The sequence below is a fragment of the Lipophrys pholis genome, assembly GCF_963383615.2.
Source record: "Lipophrys pholis genome assembly, chromosome: 10".
NCBI lineage: Eukaryota > Metazoa > Chordata > Actinopteri > Blenniiformes > Blenniidae > Lipophrys > Lipophrys pholis.
The window spans coordinates 32000761-32016914 of record NC_137640.1 but is presented as its reverse complement, the minus strand read 5'-3'; the positions used below and the strand labels follow the sequence as shown (position 1 = coordinate 32016914).

Below are 16154 nucleotides of genomic sequence, written 5' to 3'. Positions count from 1 at the left end.
GCGACCAGGACAGATGTAAGGCGACCCGGCCAGGTGTGAGGGGACCAGGCCAGGTGTAAGGCGACCAGGCCAGGTGTGAGACGACCAGGCCAGGTGTGAGGCGACACGGCCAGGTGTGAGGCGACCAGGACAGATGTAAGGCGACCCGGCCAGGTGTGAGGGGACCTGGCCAGGTGTGAGACGACCAGGCCAGGTGTGAGGCGACACGGCCAGGTGTGAGGCGACCAGGACAGATGTAAGGCGACCCGGCCAGGTGTGAGACGACCAGGCCAGGTGTGAGGCGACACGGCCAGGTGTGAGACGACCAGGCCAGGTGTGAGACGACCAGGCCAGGTGTGAGGCGACCAGGCCAGGTGTGAGGTGACCAGGCCAGGTGTGAGGTGCTGGCTTGGTCCCGCCTGCCTTCCTCAACCTTTGGCTAAGGAAGTCAAGGCACGGCCAGGAATCTTCATCACTTGTGCAATTAGCTGGGCGGGAGGGAATAATATAATTACGGGTTGGAATGCTTTGAGAACGCATTGTTCCACAAACAATGTTGATGAAACAAAAGGCCGCGGCGGCAGGGAGCGTCTCGGAACGCGCGGCGACACGCCTAGAAGCTTGGCGATAAAAGTGAGGATTGGCGGCGTGGCATTCAGTCACTGCCTGCAACCTTCTATCATGAAGCTCCTCGTCTGTCTGACACTCGCCGCTCTCTGCGCCACAGGTGAGTTCCCAACAATTCACCTTTCCAATTTCCACTTAACGATTGTGAACCTTTCATTTTTTTGAAAGATAACCTGGAGAATTCTGGGTTTTTTCCTTGTTTTCCCAACAGGGATTTATTTCTTTGACTTCTGGCAAACTTTTTGTACTTCGGTTTTCAATCTCTTCATTGGGAAATTAAGAATTCCGAGTTATTTAATGTCTTTTCAGTGGGAAAATTAAGGATTCCCAGTTTGTTTTCTCTTTCCACTTCAAAAAATTGAAAATACCCATCTCTATGAAGAATTCCTTCTCGGCTTTTTTTCCACTTCATTTGAAAAGAGCAGATAATTCCCACTTTGTTTTTTGTCTTCTTCTCCTCAAACTGTAAAATTCCCAGGTTGTTTTCCTACCTCCTCCATCTTCTTCCATTCCATTCCTCAAATGAGGAATTCTGAGCTGTCCTTCCTTCCTCTTTCCTAGTTGTTGGTTTTGTTGTATTAAGAAATCCCAGTTGTTTTTCAGCACTTCTTTTCTTAAGATAAAAATGTAAACATTTTTAATGAAACTAATTCAAATGGAAAAAAAGAACATAAAAAATTTGCATTAAATAAAACATTCGCGGTTGTGTTTCCTTACTTCTTTTCTTAATTATATAAATTATATAAGATTAAATTAATAACATTTAACTGAAATTGTAGAATTAAAATAGAAAATAAAATTAAAATAAAATTGTAAATTGAAAACAGACAAAGTTATATAACATTCATTAAAATTCAATTCTTAGTTTGTAATGTTAAGAATTCCCAGTTGTTTGTCTCCCCCTCCTGGAATATTGAGGAATTCCTAGTTGTATGTGTAATATTTCCTTTGTTTGTTTCCCCAGTGGGAGCAACAGTATGTAAACACTGTACAGATCCCAACGACCCAGAATGCACCCTGGTGGAGGACATTATTTGCCCCTGGGGCAAAATGTGCGTGACTGCATCAGTTATTGGTAAGTGCTCCTTTTTAATGTGTTTTTGTAAGTTTAAGGTTTTTTTTAATATGTTTGTTATTAATAGAGCATAGGGCATTAATAGAGTAGCATTAATAGAGCAGCTAGCGCTAAAAAAATAGTTAGCATTAATGAAGCAGTTTGCATTAATAAAACAGTTAGCATTAACAGAACAGCTAGTGTTAATAGAGGAGTTAGCATTAATAGAACAGCAGGCGTTAATAGAGTAGCATTAATAAAGCAGCTAATGCTAATAGAGTAGTTAGCATTAATGGAATAGAACAGTTGGCATTAATAGAACAGTTAGTGTTAATAGAGTAGTTAGCATTAATAGAACAGTTAGCATTGATAGAACAGTTAGTGTTAATAGAGGAGTTAGCATTAATAGAAGTTAGTGTTAATACAGTAGTTAGCATGAATAAAATAGAACAGTTAGCATTAATAGAACAGTTAGTGTTAATAGAGTAGTTAGCATTAATAGAACAGTTAGCATTAATAGAACAGCTAGTGTTAATAGAGGAGTTAGCATTAATAGAACAGTTAGTGTTAACACTAACTGTTCTATTAATAGAGTGGAGTAGTTAGCATTAATATAATAGAACAGTTAGCATTAATAGAACAGTTAGTGTTAATAGAGTAGTTAGCATTAATAGAATAGAACAGTTAGCATTAATAGAACAGTTAGTGTTAATAGAGTAGTTAGCATTGATAGAATAGTTAGCATTAATAGAACAGCTAGTGTTAATAGAGGAGTTAGCATTAATAGAACAGTTAGTGTTAATAGAGTAGTTAGCATTAATAGAATAGAACAATTAGCATTAATAGAACATCTAGCATTTATAGAGCAGTTAGCGTTGATAGACCTATATATAGATATATATATTCTGTGTACTGCACAGGACATGTATGTGGCTGTATGAGTGTGTGTGTGGGGGGGGGGGAGTGTGTGCAGGCATGTATGTATCTACGTATGTATGTGAGAGATGGAAGGAAGTTAATTATACTATTTACTTTAGGACAAGGGGTGAGAGTAAATACGTTTTACTTCTTCTCACTCCTTTTCGAATATTCATCTGATTATGTTTTTCTTGATTTTTTAAAAGATTATTAGTGCTGTTATTCATTGTTTTATTTGAGAGGAAAACTTTGTTGTATTTCATTTTTATTTGTTTGTTTTGTGCCTTGATATTCGAAATAATCATTTCAAACATAGAGCATTTAGCATTAATAGAAGAGTTAAGAGAACTTTGCGTGATCCCCGCTCACGGCATTCCGCGGCATGCTCTCTCCGCAGTGGAATCACCTGAACACTCCATCATGCGGATCTACAAAGACTGTGTGGGGCGGAGCTTGTGTCCGTCTCCAGGGGAACGCACCATCTCCAGCAATGTGGGCAACGAGTACTCGCTCGCTAACGTGAAATGCTGCCACTCCCGTAAATGCAACGACCAAACCCTTCCGTGTGAGTGCTTCGTTCACGGGGATTTTTTTGTTAAGATTTTTTTTTTTTTTTTACAATATTTAGCATTAGGATAGCTAGCGCTAACGTCCTGTATTTTCAGTTCCCGAGGCGTCGGAGCACATGCTCAACCGTCGCCTCTGCCCGGGCTGCGACAACAGCGACCCCCTGTGCACGTCGATGGTGGAGTGCCGCGGCCACGAGGACACGTGCTTCACCGCTGAAGGTGAGTTGCTATGGCAAAGATTCCAAGTGTGGCCTGAGGACCAGCGGCTTTTCCTAACTAACGCTAACGCGCGGCATGCTGGTTTTTCTGTTTTAGCTACATTGAGCCATGTTTACCAATGGTCCCGTCATAGCGAGCTCTCCTTAGCCATTTTAGTGATTACTACCTGCATTGAGCCATTATTAGAAGTTTTTAACAGTTACTCGCTCTGTTTCAGCCATTTGTACATTTTATCAGCCACTTTTTGGTATTAGCCATTTTTAATTATATATTAGTAATTTTATACAATTTTAACCATTATTACCTCTATTTTAGCCACGATTAGCTCTTATTATCCATTTATTAGCCACTTTATCGCTTATTAGCCATTTTGAAGGGTTATTAGCTCTGTGTTAGCCACAATAGCGCTCATTAGCTCGTGCCCCCCCCCCCCCCGCAGTGCTCAAACTCGGCGAGGTTTCGAAGGTTTACGGCTGTGGCTCCGACAACGTTTGCGACGCCTCGCAGAAGCTGGACAGTCTTCCCTTCCTGGAGAAACTGGGAACCGTCTCCGAGACCCCGACATGCACCGACGCCCCCCCCGCACTAGGTGAGCGCGCAATACTAATGCTGCTCGCGCCGCTACCTCCACCGGCTTTAGTTTGAGCATCAATGGGGAGTGATTAGCTGTTTTTAGCATCAATCAGTAGTAATTAGCTCTTTTAGCATAAATTAGCAGTATTTTGTTGTTTTTAGTGTCACTTTTAGCAGCATTGTAGCATTGGATAGCATTCTGTGAGCAATATTTAGCAGTTTTAGCGTCTAGTAGCAGTATTTAGTTGTTTTAGCATCAATTAGTATTGGTTAGCATGACTTAGCAATGTTTAGCAGCTTTTCACATCTATTAGTGTTTTAGCATCGATGCACATGTGTTTCTCAGCATTTAGCTGTGCTAAACTAGCTGTGTCCCACTCCACAGTCCGTCGCTGTCTGCAGTGTGACGACTCGGCGTGTATGGCTTCGACCGAGGTGGACTGTGACGCCGACACCGACAAATGCTTCACAGCTACGTACAGTGGTGCGAACTCTCTCCTAACTTGGCTAACTTACTAGCTTGCGCTTCTTTTTGTGCTAATGACACTAACGCTTTTTCTAGACGGGCAGATCTACCGAGGCTGCGGCCCGCCGTCGCTCTGCCCTGCCGAGGGCGACATGTTGTTCTCTGTGGACATCGGCAGCTCGCAAATGTTGGCCAACGCTCAGTGTTGCCGTGGTGACGGCTGCAACTCCGCCACCCTGACAGGTGAGCACCCCGCCATCTCCCCACCGCCTCCCTGAGGTCATTTCCGGGACTAACGTTAGCTCGTTTGTTCCAGTGCCGGTGCAAGGCCCGAATAACGGCATGCTGTGTAACATCTGCTACCCCGGTACGAACATTTGCAACTTCCAGGTCCTGTGTCAGGGCGACGAGAACCAATGCTTCTCCACCTACGGTGAGCAACAACAACCACTTTTTGCCTGACTAAAAATAAAAATGAAAGAAAATGTTGTGAAAAATAAAAAATGAATAGCAGGCACCATCTCGGGCAGCCTTCTCCTATTATTATTTTTCTTAGTTCTTTTTTATCGTTTATTTCCGTCAGGCAACATCGGGAACGGCCCTATGCCGGTGGGGGGCTGCACCACAGAGGCAATCTGTAACGCTCCGGGCAGCCTGGACATGGTGCTGCTCCCCAACATGCAGCTGACGAAGCCAGTGTCCTGCTGCAGCAGCACGGAGTGTAACAACCCAGGCCAGGCCACCACCACCACCACCACCACCACCTCCTCCACCACCAGCTCCACCCCCTTCGTCTTCCCTGACATGAGTGATGTCGGCGGTGACCTGAACGAGGTGGTGGTTCAGCAGATGTTGTTCCTGGTGCAGCAGCTGCTGTTGTACCTGCAGCAGCTGCAGCTCTACCTGCTGCAGTGTCCCACCGACCAGCAGCTGCTGCTGCAGCCGCTGCTGCTGCTCTGCCAGCAGCTGCTCATCTACATGCAGCTGCTGCTGCAGCAGCAGGTCACCTGGTAACACGCTAAATAGCTACTGCTAATGGACCGCCGCCACAGCAACACAACGGGACGCTTCAGGGACTTTATTTTATTTTATTTTGATATACATATACGTGTGTGTGTGTGTGTGTGTGTGTGTGTGTGTGTGTGTGTGTGTGTGTGTGTGTGTGTGTGTGTGTGTGTGTGTGTGTGTGTGTGTGTGTGTGTGTGTGTGTGTGCGTGTGTGTGTGTGTGTGTGTGTGAGTGAGTATGTGGTGTCGTGCTAAGATAGGCTAGGTAAGGCCAAGCTAATGGTTTGGACTACAAAAATGGACACTTACAGTGTCATATCATCACAATCAGTTCAGAACTACAAAAATGGCAAATGACACTGTTATACAGGCTAAGCTAACAGTTTGGAACAAAAAAAAAAAAGGTCAATTACATTTATAATACAGGCTAAGTAAAGCCAAGCTAACAGTGGACTACAAAATACAGGTTAAGCTAAATTTGAAACTACAAAAATGGACAATTAGTGATGCTAAAAACATTCTAAGCTAAGACTAAGCTAACCTCTCCTCATAATGTGTGTTGTTAGCTCAACATAGCACTAACCGTGAATAGGATCAGGATTCATAAAAGTATATAAAAGCATAATTCTAACCGGTTCCAAAGCGTTAGTTTAGCATCTGGCGGCCATGTTGTCCAAGCTAGGAAAATTAGCTTTTTTTTTTTAGCTTTACCTAGCCGCCTATAGCTCAGTGCTAAGCTAATTGACCTCATGTACTCTCTTATTTAACTTATTTTGAACATATTAGCACGGGAAGATTGTTTACATGAGCCTCCATTTTGAAATATATACTCTAGTGGGAACCAGCACTTTTAGCATGCTAGCTACAACATGCTCTGTAAATGTTCATATTTTAATCAAATAAAGTTCATATTTCATCTGCACTCTTGTCTCCTGTGTTGTTTTTGAGCAATTTGAAGGGTTAAATCCTCCAAAATAAAATGTTATTCAGTAAGTAGCTAAGTTTGCTTAGCATAATGCTAGCTCTGTGTTAGCTACAGTGGATAACAGTCTCATAATTGGAGAACATGAATTATTGCGACGCAACAATTCCAACTGCACCTTGAGACTAGTGGAGTAACTTTAGCAAGTGGAGCAATTTCTTTCAGTTTTAGCAACTTTAACAAGGTCAGCAACAATGTTACTAAGTGCAGCAATTTGAGGAAGTACAGCAATTTTAGTCATTAATAGAAATTTTAGCAATAATGCTAATAAGTGGGGCAATTTCAGTCATTAATTGAAACTTTCTTAATAATGTTAATAAGTGGAGCAATTTCAGTCATTTTAAGCAACTTTTGCATGTGGAGTGATTTGAAGAAGTGGAGCAATCACATTTTTAGCAACTTTAGCAATGTTCGCAACAATTTTAGGACGAGGAGCAATCAATTTTTTTTGTGTTTTCTTTAGCAACTTACAAGTGGAGCAATTTTAGACAAAAAATTTTAAGCAATGTTAGCAAGTGGAGCAATTTGACAAAGTATGTTCATGCGACATTTCTAGTGACTTTAGCAATTTCAGCCATCTATAGCAACTTAAAATGTTAAGTGGAGCAATTTTTACAGTTAGCAGCTTTAATAATAATGTTAAGTGTTGCAACAAAAAAAATGTTCTTCCATTTTAGGAAATGTAGCAATTTCAGTCACCTTTAGCAAGTCTTGCAACGTCACATAGCATTAGCATTTTTAGCAATTTGACCTGCTAAATCCTCAAACATAAAACGTAGCGTGGTAACTGTCCATCCATCTTCCATCCCACTTCTCCAGTTCAGGGTTGGAGGGCGATGGAGCCAATCCCAGCCTACTGTGGGTGAGGCAGAGCAGGACAGGCGCAAATCGGAGGAGAGTGGGCTGGGCATAGTGGAGCAGGAAAGGGCGGCGCAGGACAGACAGGGCGGAGCAGGACAGACAGGGCGGAGCAGGACAGGGTGGAGCAAAGTGCAGCATGACAGGGCAGAGCATGGCAGAGCGGGACAGGGAGGAGCAGGACAGGGAGGAGCAGGACAGGGCAGCGCATGGCAAAACGGGACAGGGCGGAGCGGGACAGGGTGGAGCATGGAGGAGCGGGAGAGGATAGAGCATGACAGGGCAGGGCATGGCAGAGCGGAAAAGGGCGGAGCATAGCAGAGCGTGACATGGAGGAGCATGGCAGAGCGGGATAGGGCGGAGCGGGACAGGGCAGAGGATGGCGGAGCCGAACAGGACGGAGCAGAGCGGGACAGGGTGGAGTGGGACAGGGCAGGGCATGGCGGAGCGGAACAGGGCGGAGCAGAGCGGAACAGGGCGAAGTGGGACAGGGCAGAGCGGGACAGGGCGGGGAGGAGTGGGACAGGCCGGAGCAGGAGAAGGCAGAGCATGGAGGAGCGGGAGAGGGCAGAGCTGGAGAGGGTGTAGCGTGGCGGAGCGGGAGAGGGTGGAGCGGGAGAAGGTGGAGCATGGAGGAGCGGGAGAGGGTGGAGCATTGAGGAGCGGGACAGGGCAGAGCAGGAGAGGGTGGAGCATGGAGGAGCGGGAGAGGGTAGAGCAGGAAAGGGCACAGCGGGAGAGGGTGGAGCATGGAAGAGTGGGAGAAGGTAGACCGGGACAGGGCGGAGGATGGAGGAGCGGGAGAGGGTGGAGCATGGTAGGGACGGGACAGGGTGGAGCAGGATAGGGCGGACCAGTGAGAGGGTGAAGCGTGGTAGAGCGGGACAGAGTGGATCATGGTAGAGCGGGACAGAGTGGATCATGGTAGAGCGGGACAGAGTGGATCATGGTAGAGCGGGACAGAGTGGATCATGGTAGAGCGGGACAGAGTGGATCATGGTAGAGCGGGACAGAGTGGATCATGGTTGAAGAAACACTCCTCAATGTCGAATTATTTCTTTAATGACAGAGATGAAGGAGCCCTACAATGATACAAACAATTGCAGTATAAGCAAATAGTAATAACTCTTAAATGTGAACATACAACATAACATGAATCATCACATGTTACAGCATTACTCATATTATGCAGTTGTTGTATTCATTTAGTTATAAAACATTAAACATTCGACTTACATGAATTAGGCTGAACAGCACAATCAAACCACCTTGACATGAACATGTGCATATCAACAACTATGGCCGGTTCCTCACTGAGCCGGTCATAGCAATATCCTACATTGCCCCCTAGTGGCCAGTGATAAATCCTCCAATGGTAGAGCGGGACAGGGTGGAGCGGGACAGGGCTGGCACATTTCTGATTGGCTGGTTGGAGCAATACACTTTTTACAAAGTGAAACAAGCCAGGGAGAGAGAGGACAGACTGTCTTCACTTCTGGGGACTCATTCCAGGTCTGGAGACGATGAGTACTGCTGGACAACCTTTAGGAACAGGGCGGGACCAGTCAGTTTAGCACAGGGAGCCACATGTGGCCTGCAGGAGCCTCCTGTCCAGCCGGCGCCGGCCCGGCTGGACAGCTGCACATCAACGTGAAATAAAGTGGAATTTGTGGGCGAAATGTGCTGCTCTAACTCGTTTGGACCTCATCCCACACCGTAGTCGGAGCCGGACTCTATGCGTGTGACGTAGTTACGTCAATGCTGCTCTGCTCGGACGTCCTCGGATTTCAATTTCACGACCCGCGAAGTAAAGTCAAGATTAAACAAAGAACCAACCTGAGCTGCAGCGTGAAAAAGCTTCAGTTGATCTGTGGACTGGACTGAACAGGTTAGTTTATATTACCAACCCATACTGAACCTGCAGCCGACCGGAGCTGTGAGACGTTGCTTATCGTAGTTTTCTTTCACTAGTCTGTCAGGAATGTGCTGAGTCAGGAGAATTGCTTCTATTCAGTTGAGGATTTTGCTATGAGAGACGTGTCCAGCTGCCAGGGGAGGACCAGAGGACATGAGAATCACCGTCTCAGGTGTGTCTGGTGGAGGCTGCGGGTAAGTGAGATCAGCAACTGAGTTTAAAAACATGTGACTCCACCCCCCATGACTCCACCCCCCCAGGTCTTCTCCCAGCAGCTACTGAACAGTGGACACACTCCAGAGCGCTCAGCATTCAGAGAACCTCCATGGAGTTGATCAGAGAGGAGGATGCTGCAGGGAGCGAATGCTGACACTCTGTAGAACACATCACTACTAATCCACACGCTCAGTTACTAACTTCACCAGTACAGCTGGTTCTTGATAAAAGGTGTTCAGGAACATGAGGAACGTCAGAACCATTCCAGAACCATCTTCAGATGCATTAGGTCACATGAAGAACTCAGGAACTCCTGGTGCTGATGTGGAAACACCTTAAAGCAAGTTTTACTGTCTGATAGTACTGCCACTAGAAGGGTGGAGGAGTGGGTGGAGGAGCGTTCTTCACCTCTGATCTCTGACTTCAAGAAACAGAAACAGACGTTCTGATTCTCATCTTGGTCTCAGGATTGAGACGACAGGACACATCAGAGGAATGTCCTCGTCTCATCACTTTTCTCACTGATTGCTCAGTCAATTCATTCATTTAGTTTATTTGCCTTCTAACTGGTGTATTAGAACACAAAGTACAACAATAGTAATGATAAGTTCATTTATATAGCAGCTTTATACTTCAAATAATTAAAAAGAATAAATGATGAAATGAGAAGAGAAACCAGCGCAGCACTGAAACAACAGCGATGGAATTTAAGAAGTAATAAAGAGTAAATCTCCCCTGTGTCTCCGTCTCGTCCTTTTTTATTTTTACTCTTACTTTTTTCAAGAGAACTTTTTATTTGACCCTCAACACAAGTTTTTAAAGTCCCAGGCTTCAATTATTACTACAACTACCTTGAGTACTACTACTACTACTACTATAATAACAATGATAACAACAATAATAATAGTAATAATGGAAACAGCAGAAAACATTTGCAATTAAAACAACTTTTACTTCGTAGTGCAAAAGCCTGCGACGTTCCGACCCCTGGTCTGAGTCTGATCCTGGGGGGGGGGGGGGGGGGGGAGCCCTGCTCTACAGTACATGAACCTTTAGAGTATTACTGCTTGTCCAGAGTGACGATGGTCACTGACCAATCAGCAGGCGGCTGCGTTGTAGCTCCTCCTCATGGCTCCGCCCCTCAACAGACCAATAGTTATGGTGATTCACAGCCACGACTTCTGGCAGTGGAAACGTGAGAGTCCACGGCACCCCGAGCGATACGGGGCGGTGGAACCGCAGCATCAGCAACTTTCCTGGAGTATTTTCCATTTGTTTGTTTTTTTCTTCATGAGTAACTTCCTTAAAAAGTTACCAATTTCTCCAATTATATAAAAATTGCACAAAAAAATATAAAATATTAAAGTTTTTCAAAAGGCATTTTTTATGGTGTCAAGTAAGTTTTTGTAGTTACTTTTTCAGGATGAGTATTTTTGTCAAGTTCCTTTTATTATAGTACTTTTGTCTCCAGGACAGCCTTCTTCCATCTAAGGAATGTTGCAAAAATGAGAAACTTCTTGTCCTTCAAAGATGCAGAACAAATGCTTCCTGCCTTTGTGACTTGAAGATGAGATGATTGTAACTCCCTAATGTCAGGATGTCCAAACTCCTCTGTTAGGATCTTCCAGCTAGAGCAGAACGCTGCTGCAGGTTTACTAACCAGAACTGGAAGAAGAGAGCACATCTCCCCAGTCTTAGCATCCTTACACTGGCTTCACATCAAATCTAGAATAGAATTCAACATCCTTCTGATCACATCTAAAACTCTTCATCACCAGGCTCCGTCCTATATGGAGAAACTTCTAGAAGGGTCTCACCCTCCACGAGCCCTTGGCTCTGAGGATGCAGGACTGTTGGTAATCCCTAAAGTCCTTCAAAGTAAAAGAGGAGGCAGGAGTTTCAGCCATATGGCTCCTTTACTCTGGAATCAACTAGCAGCCTCGGTCCGAAGGGCCCACACCATTAGTTTATTTAAGAGGAGACTAAAAAGCTTCCTCTTTGATAGAGCTTCTCATTAGGAATAAAATAGGAGCACTAAGTTGAGCTGCTCTAGGCCTAGACTGCTGAGGGGATTTCCTCTCTCCCGTTAAAGGGAGGAACTCTACATTTGGAGCTTCTGTTTCTTGTCTTTCTTTCTTTCTCTCTGTGTAACAACATTACTGGAGCCACCAGATCCTGACAGGAGGGGAGCAGGATCCAGGGGATCAGACCCAAGACTCCCAGAGTGGAGTTACCACGGTCCTACTACCCGACCCCCCCACAGCACCGGGACCCCCCCACAGCACCGGGACCCCACCACAGTACCCTGACCCCCCCACAGCACCGGGACCCCCCCGCAGCACCGGGACCCCCCCACAGCACCGGGACCCCCCCCACAGCACCGGGACCCCCCCCCCCATAGCACCAGGTCCCCACCACAGCACCGAGACCCCACCACAGCACCAGGACCCCCCCACAACGGCACGGCCCTTAAACTCCAGACTGAGATTGGTTCTTCATCAGACCAACGCTCATCATAGACTTTTCTTAGTATTTGTACTTCTCTGGCCTGTCTGCCTCTCTCTCTCTCTTCTATTCCTCTCTCTCTCTCTCTTCTATTCCTCTCTCTCTCTCTCTTCTATTCCTCCCTCTCTCTCTCTTCTATTCCTCTCTCTCTCTCTCTCTCTCTCTCTCTCTCTTCTATTCCTCCCTCTCTCTCTCTTCTATTCCTCTCTCTCTCTCCCTCTTCTATTCCTCTCTCTCTCCCTCTTCTATTCCTCTCTCTCTCTCTCCCTCTTCTATTCCTCTCTCTCTCTCTCTCTCTTCTATTCCTCTCTCTCTCTCTTCTATTCCTCTCTCTCTCCCTCTTCTATTCCTCTCTCTCTCTCTTCTATTCCTCTCTCTCTCCCTCTTCTATTCCTCTCTCTCTCTCTTCTATTCCTCTCTCTCTCCCTCTTCTATTCCTCTCTCTCTCTCTCTTCTATTCCTCTCTCTCTCCCTCTTCTATTCCTCTCTCTCTCCCTCTTCTATTCCTCTCTCTCTCTCCCTCTTCTATTCCTCTCTCTCCCTCTTCTATTCCTCTCTCTCTCTCCCTCTTCTATTCCTCTCTCTCTCCCTCTTCTATTCCTCTCTCTCTCTCTCTTCTATTCCTCTCTCTCTCCCTCTTCTATTCCTCTCTCTCTCCCTCTTCTATTCCTCTCTCGCTCCCTCTTCTATTCCTCTCTCTCTCTCCCTCTTCTATTCCTCTCTCTCTCCCTCTTCTATTCCTCTCTCTCTCTCCCTCTTCTATTCCTCTCTCTCCCTCTTCTATTCCTCTCTCTCTCTCTCTTCTATTCCTCTCTCTCTCCCTCTTCTATTCCTCTCTCTCTCTCTCTTCTATTCCTCTCTCTCCCTCTTCTATTCCTCTCTCTCTCTCTCTTCTATTCCTCTCTCTCTCCCTCTTCTATTCCTCTCTCTCTCTCCCTCTTCTATTCCTCCCTCTCTCTCTCTCTTCTATTCCTCTCTCTCTCTCCCTCTTCTATTCCTCTCTCTCTCCCTCTTCTATTCCTCTCGCTCTCTCCCTCTTCTATTCCTCTCTCTCTCCCTCTTCTATTCCTCTCTCTCTCTCCCTCTTCTATTCCTCTCTCTCTCTCTCTTCTATTCCTCTCTCTCTCTCTTCTATTCCTCTCTCTCTCCCTCTTCTATTCCTCTCTCCCTCTCTTCTATTCCTCTCTCTCTCTCTCTTCTATTCCTCTCTCTCTCCCTCTTCTATTCCTCTCTCTCTCCCTCTTCTATTCCTCTCTCTCTTCTATTCCTCTCTCTCTCCCTCTTCTATTCCTCTCTCTCTCCCTCTTCTATTCCTCTCTCTCTCTCTCTCTCTTCTATTCCTCTCTCTCTCCCTCTTCTATTCCTCTCTCTCTCTCCCTCTTCTATTCCTCTCTCTCTCTCTCTTCTATTCCTCTCTCTCTCCCTCTTCTATTCCTCTCTCTCTCTCCCTCTTCTATTCCTCTCTCTCTCCCTCTTCTATTCCTCTCTCTCTCTCTCCCTCTTCTATTCCTCTCTCTCTCCCTCTTCTATTCCTCTCTCTCTCTCTCTCTCTTCTATTCCTCTCTCTCTCTCTTCTATTCCTCTCTCTCTCCCTCTTCTATTCCTCTCTCTCTCTCTTCTATTCCTCTCTCTCTCCATCTTCTATTCCTCTCTCTCTCTCTCTTCTATTCCTCTCTCTCTCCCTCTTCTATTCCTCTCTCTCTCCCTCTTCTATTCCTCTCTCTCTCCCTCTTCTATTCCTCTCTCTCTCTCCCTCTTCTATTCATCTCTCTCTCCCTCTTCTATTCCTCTCTCTCTCTCTCTTCTATTCCTCTCTCTCTCCCTCTTCTATTCCTCTCTCTCTCCCTCTTCTATTCCTCTCTCGCTCCCTCTTCTATTCCTCTCTCTCTCTCCCTCTTCTATTCCTCTCTCTCTCCCTCTTCTATTCCTCTCTCTCTCTCCCTCTTCTATTCCTCTCTCTCCCTCTTCTATTCCTCTCTCTCTCTCTCTTCTATTCCTCTCTCTCTCCCTCTTCTATTCCTCTCTCTCTCTCTCTTCTATTCCTCTCTCTCCCTCTTCTATTCCTCTCTCTCTCTCTCTCTTCTATTCCTCTCTCTCTCTCCCTCTTCTATTCCTCTCTCTCTCCCTCTTCTATTCCTCTCGCTCTCTCCCTCTTCTATTCCTCTCTCTCTCCCTCTTCTATTCCTCTCTCTCTCTCTCTTCTATTCCTCTCTCTCTCCCTCTTCTATTCCTCTCTCTCTCCCTCTTCTATTCCTCTCTCTCTCTCTCTTCTATTCCTCTCTCTCCCTCTTCTATTCCTCTCTCTCTCTCTCTTCTATTCCTCTCTCTCTCCCTCTTCTATTCCTCTCTCTCTCTCTCTTCTATTCCTCTCTCTCCCTCTTCTATTCCTCTCTCTCTCTCTCTCTTCTATTCCTCTCTCTCTCTCCCTCTTCTATTCCTCTCGCTCTCTCCCTCTTCTATTCCTCTCTCTCTCCCTCTTCTATTCCTCTCTCTCTCTCTCTTCTATTCCTCTCTCTCTCCCTCTTCTATTCCTCTCTCTCTCCCTCTTCTATTCCTCTCTCTCCCTCTTCTATTCCTCTCTCTCTCTCCCTCTTCTATTCCTCTCTCTCTCCCTCTTCTATTCCTCTCTCTCTCTCTCTTCTATTCCTCTCTCTCTCCCTCTTCTATTCCTCTCTCTCTCCCTCTTCTATTCCTCTCTCGCTCCCTCTTCTATTCCTCTCTCTCTCTCCCTCTTCTATTCCTCTCTCTCTCCCTCTTCTATTCCTCTCTCTCTCTCCCTCTTCTATTCCTCTCTCTCTCTCTCTTCTATTCCTCTCTCTCTCTCTTCTATTCCTCTCTCTCTCCCTCTTCTATTCCTCTCTCCCTCTCTTCTATTCCTCTCTCTCTCTCTCTTCTATTCCTCTCTCTCTCCCTCTTCTATTCCTCTCTCTCTCCCTCTTCTATTCCTCTCTCTCTTCTATTCCTCTCTCTCTCCCTCTTCTATTCCTCTCTCTCTCCCTCTTCTATTCCTCTCTCTCTCTCTCTCTTCTATTCCTCTCTCTCTCCCTCTTCTATTCCTCTCTCTCTCTCCCTCTTCTATTCCTCTCTCTCTCTCTCTTCTATTCCTCTCTCTCTCCCTCTTCTATTCCTCTCTCTCTCTCCCTCTTCTATTCCTCTCTCTCTCCCTCTTCTATTCCTCTCTCTCTCTCCCTCTTCTATTCCTCTCTCTCTCCCTCTTCTATTCCTCTCTCTCTCCCTCTTCTATTCCTCTCTCTCTCTCCCTCTTCTATTCCTCTCTCTCCCTCTTCTATTCCTCTCTCTCTCTCTCTTCTATTCCTCTCTCTCTCCCTCTTCTATTCCTCTCTCTCTCTCTTCTATTCCTCTCTCTCCCTCTTCTATTCTTCTCTCTCTCCCTCTTCTATTCCTCTCTCTCCCTGTCCTATCCCATGTACTTCTCCCCCCAACCGGTCAAGGCGGATGCCCCCCCCCCCCCCCCCTTCCAGAGTCTAGGCTCCGCCCCCTTTCTTCCTGAAGAGGGACTTCTTATGAACTGTTCTTCCTGAGAGGGAGTTCTTCCTGGTTTCCTCTGTTGCTTGTTCCATCTGCTGTTCTGGAAGGTTTAGTTGGGTTCTGTTGTTCTCTATCATTGTAAGAGGTTCTGGAAGGTTTAGTTGGGTTCTGTTGTTCTCTATCATTGTAAGAGGTTCTGGAAGGTTTAGTTGGGTTCTGTTGTTCTCTATCATTGTAAGAGGTTCTGGAAGGTTTAGTTGGGTTCTGTTGTTCTCTATCATTGTAAGAGGTTCTGGAAGGTTTAGTTGGGTTCTGTTGTTCTCTATCATTGTAAGAGGTTCTGGAAGGTTTAGTTGGGTTCTGTTGTTCTCTATCATTGTAAGAGGTTCTGGAAGGTTTAGTTGGGTTCTGTTGTTCTCTATCATTGTAAGAGGTTCTGGAAGGTTTAGTTGGGTTCTGTTGTTCTCTATCATTGTAAGAGGTTCTGGAAGGTTTAGTTGGGTTCTGTTGTTCTCTATCATTGTAAGAGGTTCTGGAAGGTTTAGTTGGGTTCTGTTGTTCTCTATCATTGTAAGAGGTTCTGGAAGGTTTAGTTGGGTTCTGTTGTTCTCTATCATTGTAAGAGGTTCTGGAAGGTTTAGTTGGGTTCTGTTGTTCTCTATCATTGTAAGAGGCTCTGAGATGTTTGTTGATGTGATTTAGCGCTTTACAAATAAAATTGAATTGAATTGAATTGAATTTCAAATAATGTGATATTATTTGTAAAGATTTTCTCTGG

General features: G+C 45.6%; 1 protein-coding gene across 1 annotated transcript; it reads left to right on the top strand.

Moving 5' to 3' along the window:
* Nucleotides 1-357: 357 nt before the first annotated feature.
* LOC308115747 (uncharacterized protein) lies at nt 358-6333 on the top strand. The gene is made up of 9 exons (XM_080473460.1): nt 358-706; nt 1571-1681; nt 2976-3143; nt 3244-3366; nt 3806-3955; nt 4325-4423; nt 4502-4648; nt 4722-4838; nt 4989-6333. The coding sequence occupies exons 1-9, from the start codon at nt 661-663 to the stop codon at nt 5417-5419; spliced, it is 1392 nt and encodes a 463-aa protein (XP_080329586.1). The 5' UTR covers nt 358-660; the 3' UTR covers nt 5420-6333.
* Nucleotides 6334-16154: the final 9821 nt, after the last annotated feature.

What these genes read in the sequence shown, in the direction of transcription:
- LOC308115747 (XM_080473460.1), top strand. Translation starts at nt 661, where the DNA reads ATGAAGCTCCTCGTCTGTCTGACACTCGCCGCTCTCTGCGCCACAG. An exon ending in CGCCGCTCTCTGCGCCACAG is followed by an intron (nt 707 to 1,570) that starts GTGAGTTCCCAA and finishes TTGTTTCCCCAG; the next exon opens with TGGGAGCAACAGTATGTAAA. An exon ending in CGTGACTGCATCAGTTATTG is followed by an intron (nt 1,682 to 2,975) that starts GTAAGTGCTCCT and finishes CTCTCTCCGCAG; the next exon opens with TGGAATCACCTGAACACTCC.